This window comes from Saccoglossus kowalevskii, chromosome 5 (assembly GCF_978046115.1).
Source record: "Saccoglossus kowalevskii chromosome 5, keSacKowa6.1, whole genome shotgun sequence".
Lineage (NCBI taxonomy): Eukaryota > Metazoa > Hemichordata > Enteropneusta > Harrimaniidae > Saccoglossus > Saccoglossus kowalevskii.
Window position 1 is genome coordinate 41,932,845 of NC_140645.1, and position 18,615 is coordinate 41,951,459.

At 34.5% G+C, this 18,615-nt stretch overlaps 1 protein-coding gene across 1 annotated transcript in view; it reads left to right on the forward strand.

The window, feature by feature from the left end:
* LOC100367539 (retinoblastoma-binding protein 5-like) overlaps positions 1 to 13,425 on the forward strand; it is a 64,738-nt gene extending 51,313 nt beyond the window's left edge. The window contains exons 8-14 of the mRNA XM_085499433.1: positions 8,037 to 8,209; positions 8,705 to 8,877; positions 9,347 to 9,464; positions 10,506 to 10,575; positions 11,689 to 11,788; positions 12,540 to 12,684; positions 13,062 to 13,425. Of these exons, the coding sequence (XP_085355559.1) occupies positions 8,037 to 8,209; positions 8,705 to 8,877; positions 9,347 to 9,464; positions 10,506 to 10,575; positions 11,689 to 11,788; positions 12,540 to 12,684; positions 13,062 to 13,216 (934 nt within the window). The 3' untranslated portion in view covers positions 13,217 to 13,425. The remainder of the gene's footprint in view (positions 1 to 8,036; positions 8,210 to 8,704; positions 8,878 to 9,346; positions 9,465 to 10,505; positions 10,576 to 11,688; positions 11,789 to 12,539; positions 12,685 to 13,061) is intronic.
* Positions 13,426 to 18,615: the final 5,190 nt, after the last annotated feature.

Genomic DNA, 18,615 nt, shown 5'->3' on the forward strand with positions numbered 1-18,615 from the left:
AATATACAATTTATGCTTTGAAAACTGGCTTGTTACACAGTAGTGGTCCTATACTAATATACAATTTATGCTTTGAAAACTGGCTTGTTACACAGTAGTGGTCCTATACTAATATACAATTTATGCTTTGAAAACTGGCTTGTTACACAGTAGTGGTCCTATACTAATATACAATTTATGCTTTGAAAACTGGCTTATTCCACAGTAGTGGTCCTATACTAATATACAATTTATGCTTTGAAAACTGGCTTGTTCCACAGTAGTGGTCTTATACTAATATACAATTTATGCTTTGAAAACTGGCTTGTTACACAGTAGGGGTCTTATACTAATATACAATTTATGCTTTGAAAACTGGCTTGTTACACAGTAGTGGTCTTATACTAATATACAATTTATGCTTTGAAAACTGACTTGTTACACAGTAGTGGTCTTATACTAATATACAATTTATGCTTTGAAAACTGGCTTGTTACACAGTAGTGGTCTTATACTAATATACAATTTATGCTTTGAAAACTGGCTTGTTACACAGTAGTGGTCCTATACTAATATACAATTTATGCTTTAAAAACTGGCTTGTTACACAGTAGTGGTCTTATACTAATATACAATTTATGCTTTGAAAACTGGCTTGTTACACAGTAGTGGTCCTTTACTAATATACAATTTATTCTTTGAAAACTGGCTTGTTACACAGTAGTGGTCCTTTACTAATATACAATTTATGCTTTGAAAACTGGCTTGGTACACAGTAGTGGTCTTATACTAATATACAATTTATGCTTTGAAAACTGGCTTGTTACACAGTAGTGGTCCTATACTAATATACAATTTATGCTTTGAAAACTGGCTTGTTACACAGCAGTGGTCCTATACTAATATACAATTTATGCTTTGAAAACTGGCTTGTTACACAGTAGTGGTCTTATACTAATATACAATTTATGCTTTGAAAACTGGCTTGTTACACAGTAGTGGTCCTATACTAATATACAATTTATGCTTTGAAAACTGGCTTGTTACACAGTAGTGGTCCTATACTAATATACAATTTATGCTTTGAAAACTGGCTTGTTACACAGTAGTGGTCCTATACTAATATACAATTTATGCTTTGAAAACTGGCTTGTTACACAGTAGTGGTCTTATACTAATATACAATTTATGCTTTGAAAACTGGCTTGTTACACAGTAGTGGTCCTATACTAATATACAATTTATGCTTTGAAAACTGGCTTGTTACACAGTAGTGGTCTTATACTAATATACAATTTATGCTTTGAAAACTGGCTTGTTACACAGTAGTGGTCCTATACTAATATACAATTTATGCTTTGAAAACTGGCTTATTCCACAGTAGTGGTCCTATACTAATATACAATTTATGCTTTGAAAACTGGCTTGTTACACAGTAGTGGTCCTATACTAATATACAATTTATGCTTTGAAAACTGGCTTGTTACACAGTAGTGGTCTTATACTAATATACAATTTATGCTTTGAAAACTGGCTTGTTACACAGTAGTGGTCCTATACTAATATACAATTTATGCTTTGAAAACTGGCTTGTTACACAGTAGTGGTCCTATACTAATATACAATTTATGCTTTGAAAACTGGCTTGTTACACAGTAGTGGTCCTATACTAATATACAATTTATGCTTTGAAAACTGGCTTGTTACACAGTAGTGGTCTTGTACTAATATACAATTTATGCTTTGAAAACTGGCTTGTTACACAGTAGTGGTCCTATACTAATATACAATTTATGCTTTGAAAACTGGCTTGTTACACAGTAGTGGTCCTATACTAATATACAATTTATGCTTTGAAAACTGGCTTGTTACACAGTAGTGGTCCTATACTAATATACAATTTATGCTTTGAAAACTGGCTTGTTACACAGTAGTGGTCCTATACTAATATACAATTTATGCTTTGAAAACTGGCTTGTTACACAGTAGTGGTCCTATACTAATATACAATTTATGCTTTGAAAACTGGCTTGTTACACGGTAGTGGTCTTATACTAATATACAATTTATGCTTTGAAAACTGGCTTGTTACACAGTAGTGGTCCTATACTAATATACAATTTATGCTTTGAAAACTGGCTTGTTACACAGTAGTGGTCCTATACTAATATACAATTTATGCTTTGAAAACTGGCTTGTTACACAGTAGTGGTCCTATACTAATATACAATTTATGCTTTGAAAACTGGCTTGTTACACAGTAGTGGTCCTATACTAATATACAATTTATGCTTTGAAAACTGGCTTGTTACACAGTAGTGGTCCTATACTAATATACAATTTATGCTTTGAAAACTGGCTTGTTACACAGTAGTGGTCTTATACTAATATACAATTTATGCTTTGAAAACTGGCTTGTTACACAGTAGTGGTCCTATACTAATATACAATTTATGCTTTGAAAACTGGCTTGTTACACAGTAGTGGTCTTATACTAATATACAATTTATGCTTTGAAAACTGGCTTGTTACACAGTATTGGTCCTATACTAATATACAATTTATGCTTTGAAAACTGGCTTGTTACACAGTAGTGGTCCTATACTAATATACAATTTATGCTTTGAAAACTGGCTTGTTACACAGTAGTGGTCCTATACTAATATACAATTTATGCTTTGAAAACTGGCTTGTTACACAGTAGTGGTCTTGTACTAATATACAATTTATGCTTTGAAAACTGGCTTGTTACACAGTAGTGGTCCTATACTAGTATACAATTTATGCTTTGAAAACTGGCTTGTTACACAGTAGTGGTCCTATACTAATATACAATTTATGCTTTGAAAACTGGCTTGTTACACAGTAGTGGTCCTATACTAATATACAATTTATGCTTTGAAAACTGGCTTGTTACACAGTAGTGGTCCTATACTAATATACAATTTATGCTTTGAAAACTGGCTTGTTACACAGTAGTGGTCTTATACTAATATACAATTTATGCTTTGAAAACTGGCTTGTTACACAGTAGTGGTCCTATACTAATATACAATTTATGCTTTGAAAACTGGCTTGTTACACAGTAGTGGTTCTATACTAATATACAATTTATGCTTTGAAAACTGGCTTGTTACACAGTAGTGGTCCTATACTAATATACAATTTATGCTTTGAAAACTGGCTTGTTACACAGTAGTGGTCCTATACTAATATACACTTTATGCTTTGAAAACTGGCTTGTTACACAGTAGTGGTCCTATACTAATATACAATTTATGCTTTGAAAACTGGCTTGTTACACAGTAGTGGTCTTATACTAATATACAATTTATGCTTTGAAAACTGGCTTGTTACACAGTAGTGGTCCTATACTAATATACAATTTATGCTTTGAAAACTGGCTTGTTACACAGTAGTGGTCCTATACTAATATACAATTTATGCTTTGAAAACTGGCTTGTTACACAGTAGTGGTCCTATACTAATATACAATTTATGCTTTGAAAACTGGCTTGTTACACAGTAGTGGTCCTATACTAATATACAATTTATGTTTTGAAAACTGGCTTGTTACACAGTAGTGGTCCTATACTAATATACAATTTATGCTTTGAAAACTGGCTTGTTACACAGTAGAGGTCCTATACTAATATACAATTTATGCTTTGAAAACTGGCTTGTTACACAGTAGTGGTCTTATACTAATATACAATTTATGCTTTGAAAACTGGCTTGTTACACAGTAGTGGTCCTATACTAATATACAATTTATGCTTTGAAAACTGGCTTGTTACACAGTAGTGGTCCTATACTAATATACATATACAATTTATGCTTTGAAAACTGGCTTGTTACACAGTAGTGGTCCTATACTAATATACAATTTATGCTTTGAAAACTGGCTTGTTACACAGTAGTGGTCCTATACTAATATACAATTTATGCTTTGAAAACTGGCTTGTTACACAGTAGTGGTCTTATACTAATATACAATTTATGCTTTGAAAACTGGCTTGTTACACAGTAGTGGTCCTATACTAATATACAATTTATGCTTTGAAAACTGGCTTGTTACACAGTAGTGGTCCTATACTAATATACAATTTATGCTTTGAAAACTGGCTTGTTACACAGTAGTGGTCTTATACTAATATACAATTTATGCTTTGAAAACTGGCTTGTTACACAGTAGTGGTCCTATACTAATATACAATTTATGCTTTGAAAACTGGCTTGTTACACAGTAGTGGTCCTATACTAATTTACAATTTATGCTTTGAAAACTGGCTTGTTACACAGTAGTGGTCCTATACTAATATACAATTTATGCTTTGAAAACTGGCCTGTTACACAGTAGTGGTCCTATACTAATATACAATTTATGCTTTGAAAACTGGCTTGTTACACAGTAGTGGTCCTATACTAATATACAATTTATGCTTTGAAAACTGGCTTGTTACACAGTAGTGGTCCTATACTAATATACAATTTATGCTTTGAAAACTGGCTTGTTACACAGTAGTGGTCCTATACTAATATACAATTTATGCTTTGAAAACTGGCTTGTTACACAGTAGTGGTCCTATACTAATATACAATTTATGCTTTGAAAACTGGCTTGTTACACAGTAGTGGTCTTATACTAATATACAATTTATGCTTTGAAAACTGGCTTGTTACACAGTAGTGGTCCTATACTAATATACAATTTATGCTTTGAAAACTGGCTTGTTACACAGTAGTGGTCCTATACTAATATACAATTTATGCTTTGAAAACTGGCTTGTTACACAGTAGTGGTCCTATACTAATATACACTTTATGCTTTGAAAACTGGCTTGTTACACAGTAGTGGTCCTATACTAATATACAATTTATGCTTTGAAAACTGGCTTGTTACACAGTAGTGGTCTTATACTAATATACAATTTATGCTTTGAAAACTGGCTTGTTACACAGTAGTGGTCCTATACTAATATACAATTTATGCTTTGAAAACTGGCTTGTTACACAGTAGTGGTCCTATACTAATATACAATTTATGCTTTGAAAACTGGCTTGTTACACAGTAGTGGTCCTATACTAATATACAATTTATGCTTTGAAAACTGGCTTGTTACACAGTAGTGGTCCTATACTAATATACAATTTATGTTTTGAAAACTGGCTTGTTACACAGTAGTGGTCCTATACTAATATACAATTTATGCTTTGAAAACTGGCTTGTTACACAGTAGAGGTCCTATACTAATATACAATTTATGCTTTGAAAACTGGCTTGTTACACAGTAGTGGTCTTATACTAATATACAATTTATGCTTTGAAAACTGGCTTGTTACACAGTAGTGGTCCTATACTAATATACAATTTATGCTTTGAAAACTGGCTTGTTACACAGTAGTGGTCCTATACTAATATACAATTTATGCTTTGAAAACTGGCTTGTTACACAGTAGTGGTCCTATACTAATATACAATTTATGCTTTGAAAACTGGCTTGTTACACAGTAGTGGTCCTATACTAATATACAATTTATGCTTTGAAAACTGGCTTGTTACACAGTAGTGGTCTTATACTAATATACAATTTATGCTTTGAAAACTGGCTTGTTACACAGTAGTGGTCCTATACTAATATACAATTTATGCTTTGAAAACTGGCTTGTTACACAGTAGTGGTCCTATACTAATATACAATTTATGCTTTGAAAACTGGCTTGTTACACAGTAGTGGTCTTATACTAATATACAATTTATGCTTTGAAAACTGGCTTGTTACACAGTAGTGGTCCTATACTAATATACAATTTATGCTTTGAAAACTGGCTTGTTACACAGTAGTGGTCCTATACTAATATACAATTTATGCTTTGAAAACTGGCTTGTTACACAGTAGTGGTCCTATACTAATATACAATTTATGCTTTGAAAACTGGCTTGTTACACAGTAGTGGTCCTATACTAATATACAATTTATGCTTTGAAAACTGGCCTGTTACACAGTAGTGGTCCTATACTAATATACAATTTATGCTTTGAAAACTGGCTTGTTACACAGTAGTGGTCCTATACTAATATACAATTTATGCTTTGAAAACTGGCCTGTTACACAGTAGTGGTCCTATACTAATATACAATTTATGCTTTGAAAACTGGCTTGTTACACAGTAGTGGTCCTATACTAATATACAATTTATGCTTTGAAAACTGGCTTGTTACACAGTAGTGGTCCTATACTAATATACAATTTATGCTTTGAAAACTGGCTTGTTACACAGTAGTGGTCTTATACTAATATACAATTTATGCTTTGAAAACTGGCTTGTTACACAGTAGTGGTCCTATACTAATATACAATTTATGCTTTGAAAACTGGCTTGTTACACAGTAGTGGTCCTATACTAATATACAATTTATGCTTTGAAAACTGGCTTGTTACACAGTAGTGGTCCTATACTAATATACAATTTATGCTTTGAAAACTGGCCTGTTACACAGTAGTGGTCCTATACTAATATACAATTTATGCTTTGAAAACTGGCTTGTTACACAGTAGTGGTCCTATACTAATATACAATTTATGCTTTGAAAACTGGCTTGTTACACAGTAGTGGTCCTATACTAATATACAATTTATGCTTTGAAAACTGGCTTGTTACACAGTAGAGGTCCTATACTACTGTAAAATCTGTATTAGAAGCCGCGACTTCTATTGAAATGGTACAATGCAACAGAGGGGATGCGGCTTCTATTAGAGCATGTACACATATGAGAAATGATGAATTTTTGGTTCTCAATTGTTCAAAAAGAATGGGTGCGACTTCTATTAGAGATGCGGCTTCTAATACAGATTTTACGGTAATATACACTTTATGCTTTGAAAACTGGCTTGTTACACAGTAGTGGTCCTATACTAATATACAATTTATGCTTTGAAAACTGGCTTGTTACACAGTAGTGGTCCTATACTAATATACAATTTATGCTTTGAAAACTGGCTTGTTACACAGTAGTGGTCCTATACTAATATACAATTTATGCTTTGAAAACTGGCTTGTTACACAGTAGTGGTCCTATACTAATATACAATTTATGCTTTGAAAACTGGCTTGTTACACAGTAGAGGTCCTATACTACTGTAAAATCTGTATTAGAAGCCGCGACTTCTATTGAAATGGTACAATGCAACAGAGGGGATGCGGCTTCTATTAGAGCATGTACACATATGAGAAATGATGAATTTTTGGTTCTCAATTGTTCAAAAAGAATGGGTGCGACTTCTATTAGAGATGCGGCTTCTAATACAGATTTTACGGTAATATACACTTTATGCTTTGAAAACTGGCTTGTTACACAGTAGTGGTCTTATACTAATATACAATTTATGCTTTGAAAACTGGCTTGTTACACAGTAGTGGTCCTATACTAATATACAATTTATGCTTTGAAAACTGGCTTGTTGCACAGTAGTGGTCTTATACTAATATACAATTTATGCTTTGAAAACTGGCTTGTTACACAGTAGTGGTCCTATACTAATATACAATTTATGCTTTGAAAACTGGCTTGTTACACAGTAGTGGTCCTATACTAATATACAATTTATGCTTTGAAAACTGGCTTGTTACACAGTAGTGGTCCTATACTAATATACAATTTATGCTTTGAAAACTGGCTTGTTACACAGTAGTGGTCCTATACTAATATACAATTTATGCTTTGAAAACTGGCTTGTTACACAGTAGTGGTCCTTTACTAATATACAATTTATGCTTTGAAAACTGGCTTGTTACACAGTAGTGGTCTTATACTAATATACAACAATTCAATATTCTGTTAGAAGCATAACCATAAGATGCATTTACCATATTTACCATATTAGTGGTGCATTTGCTTAAGTAAATGACAGGGGTGTGTATGGGAACAATTATTGCACTGTGTCTGACAAGTATCAGTAGTCTAACATTTGATTGTGAAAAGGTGACATCTGCTTTGAACACATACCGGTACACTTCTAATAGAGCAAATACAATAATTGTTTTTGTATTTTTAGTTGTTTTTTAGTTAATTCTGCTGACCGAATAATCCGTGTGTATGAGAGTGGTGAAGTGTTGGCATGTGGTAAAGATGGTGAACCAGAACCAATACAAAAATTACAAGATTTAGTCAATAGGACACCATGGAAGAAATGTTGCTTCTCTGGTGATGGAGAATACATAGTTGCAGGTAAAACCGCTTGAGTGTAATCTAGTTGAAAGTGATGTTTAAACTGTCAGTCCTGGGTGTAGTCGTGGATCCATGGCAATACAGTCATTGACTGTCTAATCAAACACCACCAGGGACTCTGTGACTGAATGTGTAAGACAGAACTCTTGAAATATGCTTGCGTATAGAAGCAATAATCTAACTTAAATTTAACCACATTGCTGAAAATTGATACAATTGCTATTTTTACAGATAAATCTAGTTTTTGGTCCAAAACAATATACATGTACATGAATTATACGTACATCTAACCAATTGTGCTATAGCAGAATGCATAGTGGTATGTTAGTGGTTATCCGATGACTGATGACTCTCAACACCAAGGATCTATGGCTAACCTTGGTTTTGTTCCTGTCTTTTCTGGTAATAATTTACAACAGAAATAGAGAAATTTTACAGCATACAGTTAAGTTCATATTTGTACTATTTACTGCTACATTTATCAATGTATTGTAGGGTCGGCACGACAACACGCTTTGTATATATGGGAAAAAAGTATTGGAAATTTGGTGAAAATATTACATGGTACACGAGGAGAATTATTATTAGATGTTGTATGGCATCCTGTTAGACCCATTATAGCCTCAGTATCTAGTGGTGTGGTATCAGTATGGGCACAGAACCAAGTAGTAAGTATGTTTATACTAAGTCTGCATATGGTGACTGGTCTTCATATCATTGGCTTCTTTGTTGAGGACATCTCAAATTTGTGTGGTAACTGTTGTCTGTATCGTTGGGTACTTTTGTAAGGTCATCTTAAAGCGGGAGGGTTGTCGCATGCGCTGGAATTGAGTCCCAATCGACGATAGCAAACACGCTAAAAATGCAAAGGCTCATGGGTAGACGCTTGTTAATTACACGCTATGCCCATCTGACGCATGCGCAGGTGGCGACACCCCTGCTTTAACTTTGATTGTTGTTGTCTGTATCATTGACACGCTATGGCCATCTGACGCATGCGCAGGTGACGACTCCCCCGCTTTAACTTTGTGTGTTGCTGTCTGTATCATTGACACGCTATGGCCATCTGACACATGCGCAGGTGGCGACACCCCCGCTTTAACTTTGATTGTTGCTGTCTGTATCATTGATTTTCAGGAAAATTGGAGTGCTTTTGCTCCTGATTTTAAAGAGTTAGATGAAAATGTAGAGTATGAAGAAAGAGAAAGTGAATTTGACATTGAAGATGAAGACAAATCAGTAGAGGATCCTGTTGGTAAGACAATGTCAGGGTATCATAGCGGTGGTACATGTACCATACATTAATGGTTGTTTTACTACCATATGCATGAAGGCGGTTAGTTGATGTCGATCTACTGTACTTACTGTCAGCAGTAATGTGCAGTATTAGACGAATATTTTAAAATACCAGCTTCAGTTTTGTACCAAGCATTTTGTATTGTAGGCAACTATGTTATCTAAGTTTATGAAATGTTTGTCTAGATATGTGAAATGTTTTCAACTCATTCATACACAAACAATTAAGGGGGACAACGTATCTTGCAACATAATTGTCTATTCAACTTCTGCATAACAAGCTCATGAATATGGAGTTATAAATTCGACCTCCACTATCCATTGCATTGCTTAGCAGGCGTTCAGCCAGCCATCTGTCTGTATGTCATCTTACACACAAAATTTGATTTGACAGGCTAAATTTCTACAAACCTGTTAACTTTTGATTTTTACAAAATAATTATAAATAATCAACCGAAATAGACTACATGTAAGTCTCTACAGAGCAAAAAATATCATCTTGCATTTCAATATAGATTATAGACAGGCATTTTACATGCTCTGGCTATTGCTCAGTTCTATAGCAGGCAGGGAACTGGTAACACTTCTCTTTGTATTTCAAATACAATGCATCTGTTCATCTGATCGGCATTCATACTAATTTCAATTATACAGGGGTTACCATATTTGCGGCTGATCTGCACTGGCTCGGAAGATGAATTCTGATTGGCTAAAAAAACAAAAAAACTTGTGGCGTTGAATGCACGTTCATTGTCAGTATTGTTATGCAAATTCAAACTAGCTAATCATTTACAACCTTCCGAGCCAGTGCAGATTAGCCCCATATTTGATCTGCATACAAAGTTTGTCATGTTTTTGCAGAAAAGTGTGCATGCATGGAAGTGCAAACTTAATATACTAAATATCAGACTGCCATGTGTGACAACAAACCGTTCTAATGATGATTTATTACCTGTGTTACATTTCTATTTGTTTATTAACAATATATTTTTATAATTAGATTCTAATACGCTAGAAGATGAAGAAGTGGATGTTACAACAGTTGATTCTATTGTGGCGTTTGTTAGTAGGTGGGTTCATTTTCATCTTTGCAAGTCAATTTACGCTTATTTGACCATTGTGTCATCACTATACTGTACCTTGGCAGATCCTGTTTAGAGAGAGTACTGCGAAACATGTCTTTTTAGCTAATCTAGCTAATCCACAATTTCGCTAAATTAAGATGTCGCTAATTAGAATAGAGTATATTTTCACGGTAAGATTATTGGCACTTTAGCTAAATTAAGATTCAGTTAATTCATGCATTGAGTCAAATTATCTAAAATGATATGTAGCTATTTCAAAGTGTTTTACAGTATTTTAAATTGCGCCCTCTGTGGCAATATGTGATATCGCCATTTTGTTTTATGTTGTTGTCGTATGCTAATAAGATGTACTGTAAATGCATTAATCAATCATTGGGTTTTAATTTCGTTAAGTCAAATCCGCAAAATTAAATCTGCGTGAATATGTAAAATAACAATAAAATTCATTTTTTCCTTGTTTACAGTATCTATTTTCTTGAGGTCAAATTCGTGACCTCTTGGTAGAGTCGTCTCGTGAGGTGTATGATTACATTTTTTAACTCATTCAGACAATATTTCTTACATTGTTCTATTACAACTTGATAAAATTCATAAAAGACAAAAATTAGCAATTGTGAAACACATGTGTTTTTGCTATTGACCTTATTGTATCAGATATATTGCAGAGATAAAGTCAGTGTTTATTCTCAGTGTTCTCTTACCACGCTTGGTCATTGCTACTGAAATGCCATGTCTAAAATACAATAGATTTTCAGTATGTTTAAGGGCGGTAGTCGTCGCACCGCGCATGTGCGACATTTGTGTTGATAAACAACGATTTTCCCACAATCCAATGCACGTTTCTAATGAAATCATGTGTATGAGTTTTGCCCTAGGTGTCACTTGTACTAATTACTGCCTGTGACTCCATTGATACCTTTGTAACCTCTCAGTTTGTACTAGTTGGTGTGTGCAACAGTCAAAGTCTCCATCTTTGTTTATACATGTATGAGACCCATATCTGGCACATGCATGGCGCGACGACTACTGCCCTTTATTTACTACCATGTATAACATTGTCTTCTTTAAATTAAACATAAGTTTCTTTCCATGATATAGTGATGAGGACGATGAAGACAAAAATGCACTATTATATTTACCAATATCACCAGAGGTGGATGAACCTGAAGGGGGATGGGGTCCAGCAACAGCTGATCCTGTGAGTATTGTCTTTAAAAGTATTTGCCAACATGACAAAAAAAAACAGTCTAAAATGACAAAAACTGAAATATATGCAACATTTGTACATTGTTATAGTACTGGTAGTTAAATATGGTGGATGGTCATCCCAAATCACATTCGTCCCACGTTGTTGCATTCCACGTTGAATCGTCCTAAGTCGATTCATCCCATAAGTATATTTGTCCCAAAGGGGATTCAACCAATTCCAGGTACTAGCTTGGTACTACAAAGAAATTGACAACTCCCTACACACCAACATGGAAATCGACATTGCCCTGCACGAGATCGTAAGGAACAAAAGTGTCCTGGGAAGAATGTGAATTTGGAGGAAAATGAATTGGAATGAATTGATTCGTGGGACGAACGTGGATTGGGACAAATTGACTGTGAATCTTAAATATGTGTATACGGTTTACATTATATAGATTTTGAGTTTTAATAATAAATTTTGTTAATCACATTTGAACTTGAGAATAAGGATGTTTGTCTTTATTATGATGTCCTTGGAGACATGTGCAATTATCTTACTTAATCATGGGCATTATACAAGATGTACAAAGAGCTGCATGACCAAAGCATTAAAAAAAGCGATTGTCACATTAAACATGTGGCATTCCTATACTTTACATGTAGGTACTGTCTAATGATGTCATTGAGGTCAAGTGGTCTTTACGTGTACATAAAATTTGTCACTAATGCAGGTTTCACTATAATTGCTATTATTACAGACTGATGAAGCCAGCCTCACATCACAACAACAACAGCAGCAGCAGCAGCACCAACAAAAACGAAGTGGTGATTTAGCTTCGCCTTCACCCAAGAAGAAAAAGGTCAAAACAGTCGAGATTGAAATGGAAGGTGCTCCATTAGATGGTTAGTACCAGTAGTCATTTCATTTCCAGTGTCACTGTTCTCATTATTGTTATTATGAATAATTTTTCTATGATTTGAATAACTGGTCATCATTAAACTTTGATGTCATATTTGAGATTACACATTTGATGGTGATTAATATTGATAAAGTAACAGCATAAGCGTGGAAATACCCAAAAAAAGTTTTGCATTTGTTGAAACACTATGACCTTTGTTTGTTCTGTTTTTACGTTTGCTTGCACACATAACACAGGATCTTGCAGGGAGCAGAAAATAGTCTATTGGTGTGAAGTTCAATTTTGATACGAGTTACACATTATATAACAATACTTTTCAAAATATAATTGAAAATACAAACCTCTTTTCAATTTCACCAGAAATTCATCCGTTGTTGAATACCAAAGGAGATGGAAAATCACGGAAAAAGAACACGCAAAGTAAAAAAAAGAAAACATCAAAGCATCGGGATACCACTGAAAGTAGAGACTCAACCAGTGTGCTGTCAACAGAAGATTTAATCACAGAGGCTTAACACACTTTCATCTACAGCATTCCTTTTATTTTTTTTTTAAAATAGGTTGTTGCTAATGCAATGTCAATTCATAGTTTTTTTTCTATCGTAAATTAAACCATTGCTTTGAAAGTGACAATTGCCGACACCATTTTGTAAATATATTTCCATGTTTTATCATTCATATAGTTTAGATGTATATACAATAAACTACAATATGATCTTACAAATTGTCTTTTTAATGCGAGGATACTGTAACTTATGCATATAGTCAGTGCGGTGAATGCAGCGACCGACATGCAGCAGAGATGCTACTTGTACAGCTTGAATATTATCCCATGGAATATAGTGGTTACCAGCGTTCATCTGTTCGTTCCTCTATGATAACAACGCTATGTCGGTTTGTCACATGACCAAGTGATAACTCAATTTACTCTAACAAAGCTCAAAATTAAAAAATATGTGATGTTTGTACTGGTAATTTTCAGTGATCATTCCTCAGTATAGTAAATTAATAAATATTTATAAATTTCGCACCTGAAATGAAAGGTTTCTATCGGTCATAACTTTTGTTTAAAAAATCACATATAACATTATGTATGGTCTGATTTGGCATATCTGATTCATAATTACTTATCGCACCATTTTGTTTTATGGTGAAAATGCTAAAAATGGAGAATATTGCCAAATTAGGTAATTAATATTCACAGATGTCAAGCAAAAATTTTATCTGGATATTATCACAATGCATCTAAGTATCACTGAAATCTTGCATTTGTTGTATACTGAATTTTTGAAAGCAGCATCATCTCAGCAGATATGGCCTGTCATTGACACAAAGATATTCTGAAAACTCATTATGCTAATTCACTGGTGTGTCACTAACAAATCTTGAAAAACATTTTACTATAGTTTTGTAATTTGGTAAAATGATATTCACATTTTAAAAACAAAATAATCAAGACAACATTTCTGTGTATGCCTGAAGTATTGCATACATATATTTTTTTTTCCTGAAGATCAACCTCTTGATTATTTGGGATTCCATTTTGATTTGGGATTCTCAGTTCTGTTACAGAGCATGTTGGTTTGTTTTAGTGTGAAATACTGCTTAGCTGATTTGGTACATCGCGATATTCAGGTTAAAAGTTACTTTATGAACGTTTGAACAATATGCAGAGAAAAACAGATAGCGTGTGTACCCATATTCACTGCAGAAGAATGCAGAGATGATAAATTTCAGATTGGATAAGAATTACTCTAGTTGTTCAGTGACACTAACTTGTAATAGTGTCAGCTGATAGTTTGTTACAAAAAGGTATCTGCAAAAGGTAATATTTCTGTCAATCATCAATACCGATAACTGCAAATGTGTGCACACTGATATGGTTAGTAACTAGTTCAGTAAAATTCACCCTAAAATATCTTGTTGTGGCGTGAGTGGCGCCCTCGTCAGCCGAAGAGCATCAGACCCCACTAACAATTGTATTGGGTTTGGAGCACCATGAAGGGCGCAACTCGTGCGACCTTGTCACGCTATGTTGTATCAACCTGCTCTAGCAAACAAGTGGTATCACGTAATGACCTCGTAATATTTTTCTGATGTTTAATTTATCTTTCTGTGGATGATAACATGATTATTCACCTCAGAATGTACTATGTTTTGAATGGCGTGATATATTCACATTTATATCAAAAATAATTCAATCAGACATTAATAAAATGCATTGATTTTATGGCATACAATGAAAGATCATAAAAAATACAGACAATTCATTATTATGCTAAAATATCCATTCCATAAATAAAATTATACTCAAACACAGATTATTAAAAAAATACATTTGCAATTGATTAATGTTGCTCATATTTAAATTTATAGCATTATTACATATACCATATTTGTTCTATTAAAAGTGCACTTAATATAACCTTGGCACCATACTTTACAGACACATTTGGTATTACTCAATTGAAACTTGAACCTGTCAAAATTGAATCGAAAGTTAATTTATCTGTGTGATTAGTAAGGTCCATGTTTACAACTTATAACATTTTGGTCAACAGATTTGTATTGGTTCTCTAACTGTCCTTTTAGATACACAGAGCTGTTTGTTTGTGTCAGACATGCATTCAGGTTTAAACTGCCCAGTCTATTTTTTGACAAAAGAACTGTCAGCATTCCTTCACTCCCTCTTCAAGAACAAGTACATGTTTCGTTTCAGTTCTATGGTGTCAACTAAATGTCTTAGACTGCAAGACAACTCTTATGCATCAGTCTATGTCAAAATATTAAACAAAATGGCTGACAGTCAGAGATGCTCTACACACATAAAATATTCTCAGCGGCTAAAAGTAAAGACCAACCTTAATGATTTGGAGGTCATACATAATTTCTCAGTCATAGATTTTTCAATTAATAAAAGTATAATATTTTGGATCACCAAGACAATTTAAAAAAAAATATATATACCGGTACTTGTTTTTTTACTTGAGGCAAACATAATTCTAATTGGTATGATGTTTAGTGACATTTCACTGTTAGTCTGTCTAGTAACCAATGTTGGAAGGCTTATATATAATTCATAAAAAAAACATGAAAGGGTAGCGGTCAACAAGTCCTAATTCTGTGTAAGCATATTTGACGTACATGCTTATACATTGCTATGCACAGTATAGAATACATATCAAATGTATGTGGTGGCTGTGACAATCACTGCCCTTATACATGCGTATACATTGCTATGCACAGTATAGAATACATATCAAATGTATGTGGTGGCTGTGACAATCACTGCCCTTATACATGCGTATACATTGCTATGCACAGTATAGAATACATATCAAATGTATGTGGTGGCTGTGACAATCACTGCCCTTATACATGCGTATACATTGCTATGCACAGTATAGAATACATATCAAATGTATGTGGTGGCTGTGACAACCACTGCCCTTATACATGCGTATACATTGCTATGCACAGTATAGAATACATATCAAATGTATGTGGTGGCTGTGACAACCACTGCCCTTATACATGCGTATACATTGCTATGCACAGTATAGAATACATATCAAATGTATGTGGTGGCTGTGACAACCACTGCCCTTATACATGCGTATACATTGCTATGCACAGTATAGAATACATATCAAATGTATGTGGTGGCTGTGACAATCACTGCCCTTATACATGCGTATACATTGCTATGCACAGTATAGAATACATATCAAATATATGTGGTGGCTGTGACAACCACTGCCCTTATACATGCGTATACATTGCTATGCACAGTATAGAATACATATCAAATGTATGTGGTGGCTGTGACAATCACTGCCCTTATACATGCGTATACATTGCTATGCACAGTATAGAATACATATCAAATGTATGTGGTGGCTGTGACAATCACTGCCCTTATACATGCGTATACATTGCTATGCACAGTATAGAATACATATCAAATGTATGTGGTGGCTGTGACAACCACTGCCCTTATACATGCGTATACATTGCTATGCACAGTATAGAATACATATCAAATGTATGTGGTGGCTGTGACAATCACTGCCCTTATACATGCGTATACATTGCTATGCACAGTATAGAATACATATCAAATGTATGTGGTGGCTGTGACAACCACTGCCCTTATACATGCGTATACATTGCTATGCACAGTATAGAATACATATCAAATGTATGTGGTGGCTGTGACAACCACTGCCCTTATACATGCGTATACATTGCTATGCACAGTATAGAATACATATCAAATGTATGTGGTGGCTGTGACAATCACTGCCCTTATACATGCGTATACATTGCTACATGTATGCACAGTATAGAATACATATCAAATGTATGTGGTGGCTGTGACAATCACTGCCCTTATACATGCGTATACATTGCTATGCACAGTATAGAATACATATCAAATGTATGTGGTGGCTGTGACAACCACTGCCCTTATACATGCGTATACATTGCTATGCACAGTATAGAATACATATCAAATGTATGTGGTGGTTGTGACAATCACTGCCCTTATACATGCGTATACATTGCTATGCACAGTATAGAATACATATCAAATGTATGTGGTGGCTGTGACAATCACTGCCCTTATACATGCGTATACATTGCTATGCACAGTATAGAATACATATCAAATGTATGTGGTGGCTGTGACAACCACTGCCCTTATACATGCGTATACATTGCTATGCACAGTATAGAATACATATCAAATGTATGTGGTGGCTGTGACAACCACTGCCCTTATACATGCGTATACATTGCTATGCACAGTATAGAATACATATCAAATGTATGTGGTGGCTGTGACAACCACTGCCCTTATACATGCGTATACATTGCTATGCACAGTATAGAATACATATCAAATGTATGTGGTGGCTGTGACAATCACTGCCCTTATACATGCGTATACATTGCTATGCACAGTATAGAATACATATCAAATGTATGTGGTGGCTGTGACAACCACTGCCCTTATACATGCGTATACATTGCTATGCACAGTATAGAATACATATCAAATGTATGTGGTGGCTGTGACAATCACTGCCCTTATACATGCGTATACATTGCTATGCACAGTATAGAATACATATCAAATGTATGTGGTGGCTGTGACAACCACTGCCCTTATACATGCGTATACATTGCTATGCACAGTATAGAATACATATCAAATGTATGTGGTGGCTGTGACAATCACTGCCCTTATACATGCGTATACATTGCTATGCACAGTATAGAATACATATCAAATGTATGTGGTGGCTGTGACAATCACTGCCCTTATACATGCGTATACATTGCTATGCACAGTATAGAATACATATCAAATGTATGTGGTGGCTGTGACAATCACTGCCCTTATACATGCGTATACATTGCTATGCACAGTAAAGAATACATATCAAATGTATGTGGTGGCTGTGACAACCACTGCCCTTATACATGCGTATACATTGCTATGCACAGTATAGAATACATATCAAATGTATGTGGTGGCTGTGACAACCACTGCCCTTATACATGCGTATACATTGCTATGCACAGTATAGAATACATATCAAATGTATGTGGTGGCTGTGACAATCACTGCCCTTATACATGCGTATACATTGCTATGCACAGTAAAGAATACATATCAAATGTATGTGGTGGCTGTGACAACCACTGCCCTTATACATGCGTATACATTGCTATGCACAGTATAGAATACATATCAAATGTATGTGGTGGCTGTGACAACCACTGCCCTTACTGTTCAATGCCAGCTGACTGTATACAATTCTTATTGGCCACCATTGCAAGCACATCTGTTTTGTAAATATCAAATTAATGCTGCATTTTTTACTCAAAATATAATACTTTCAGC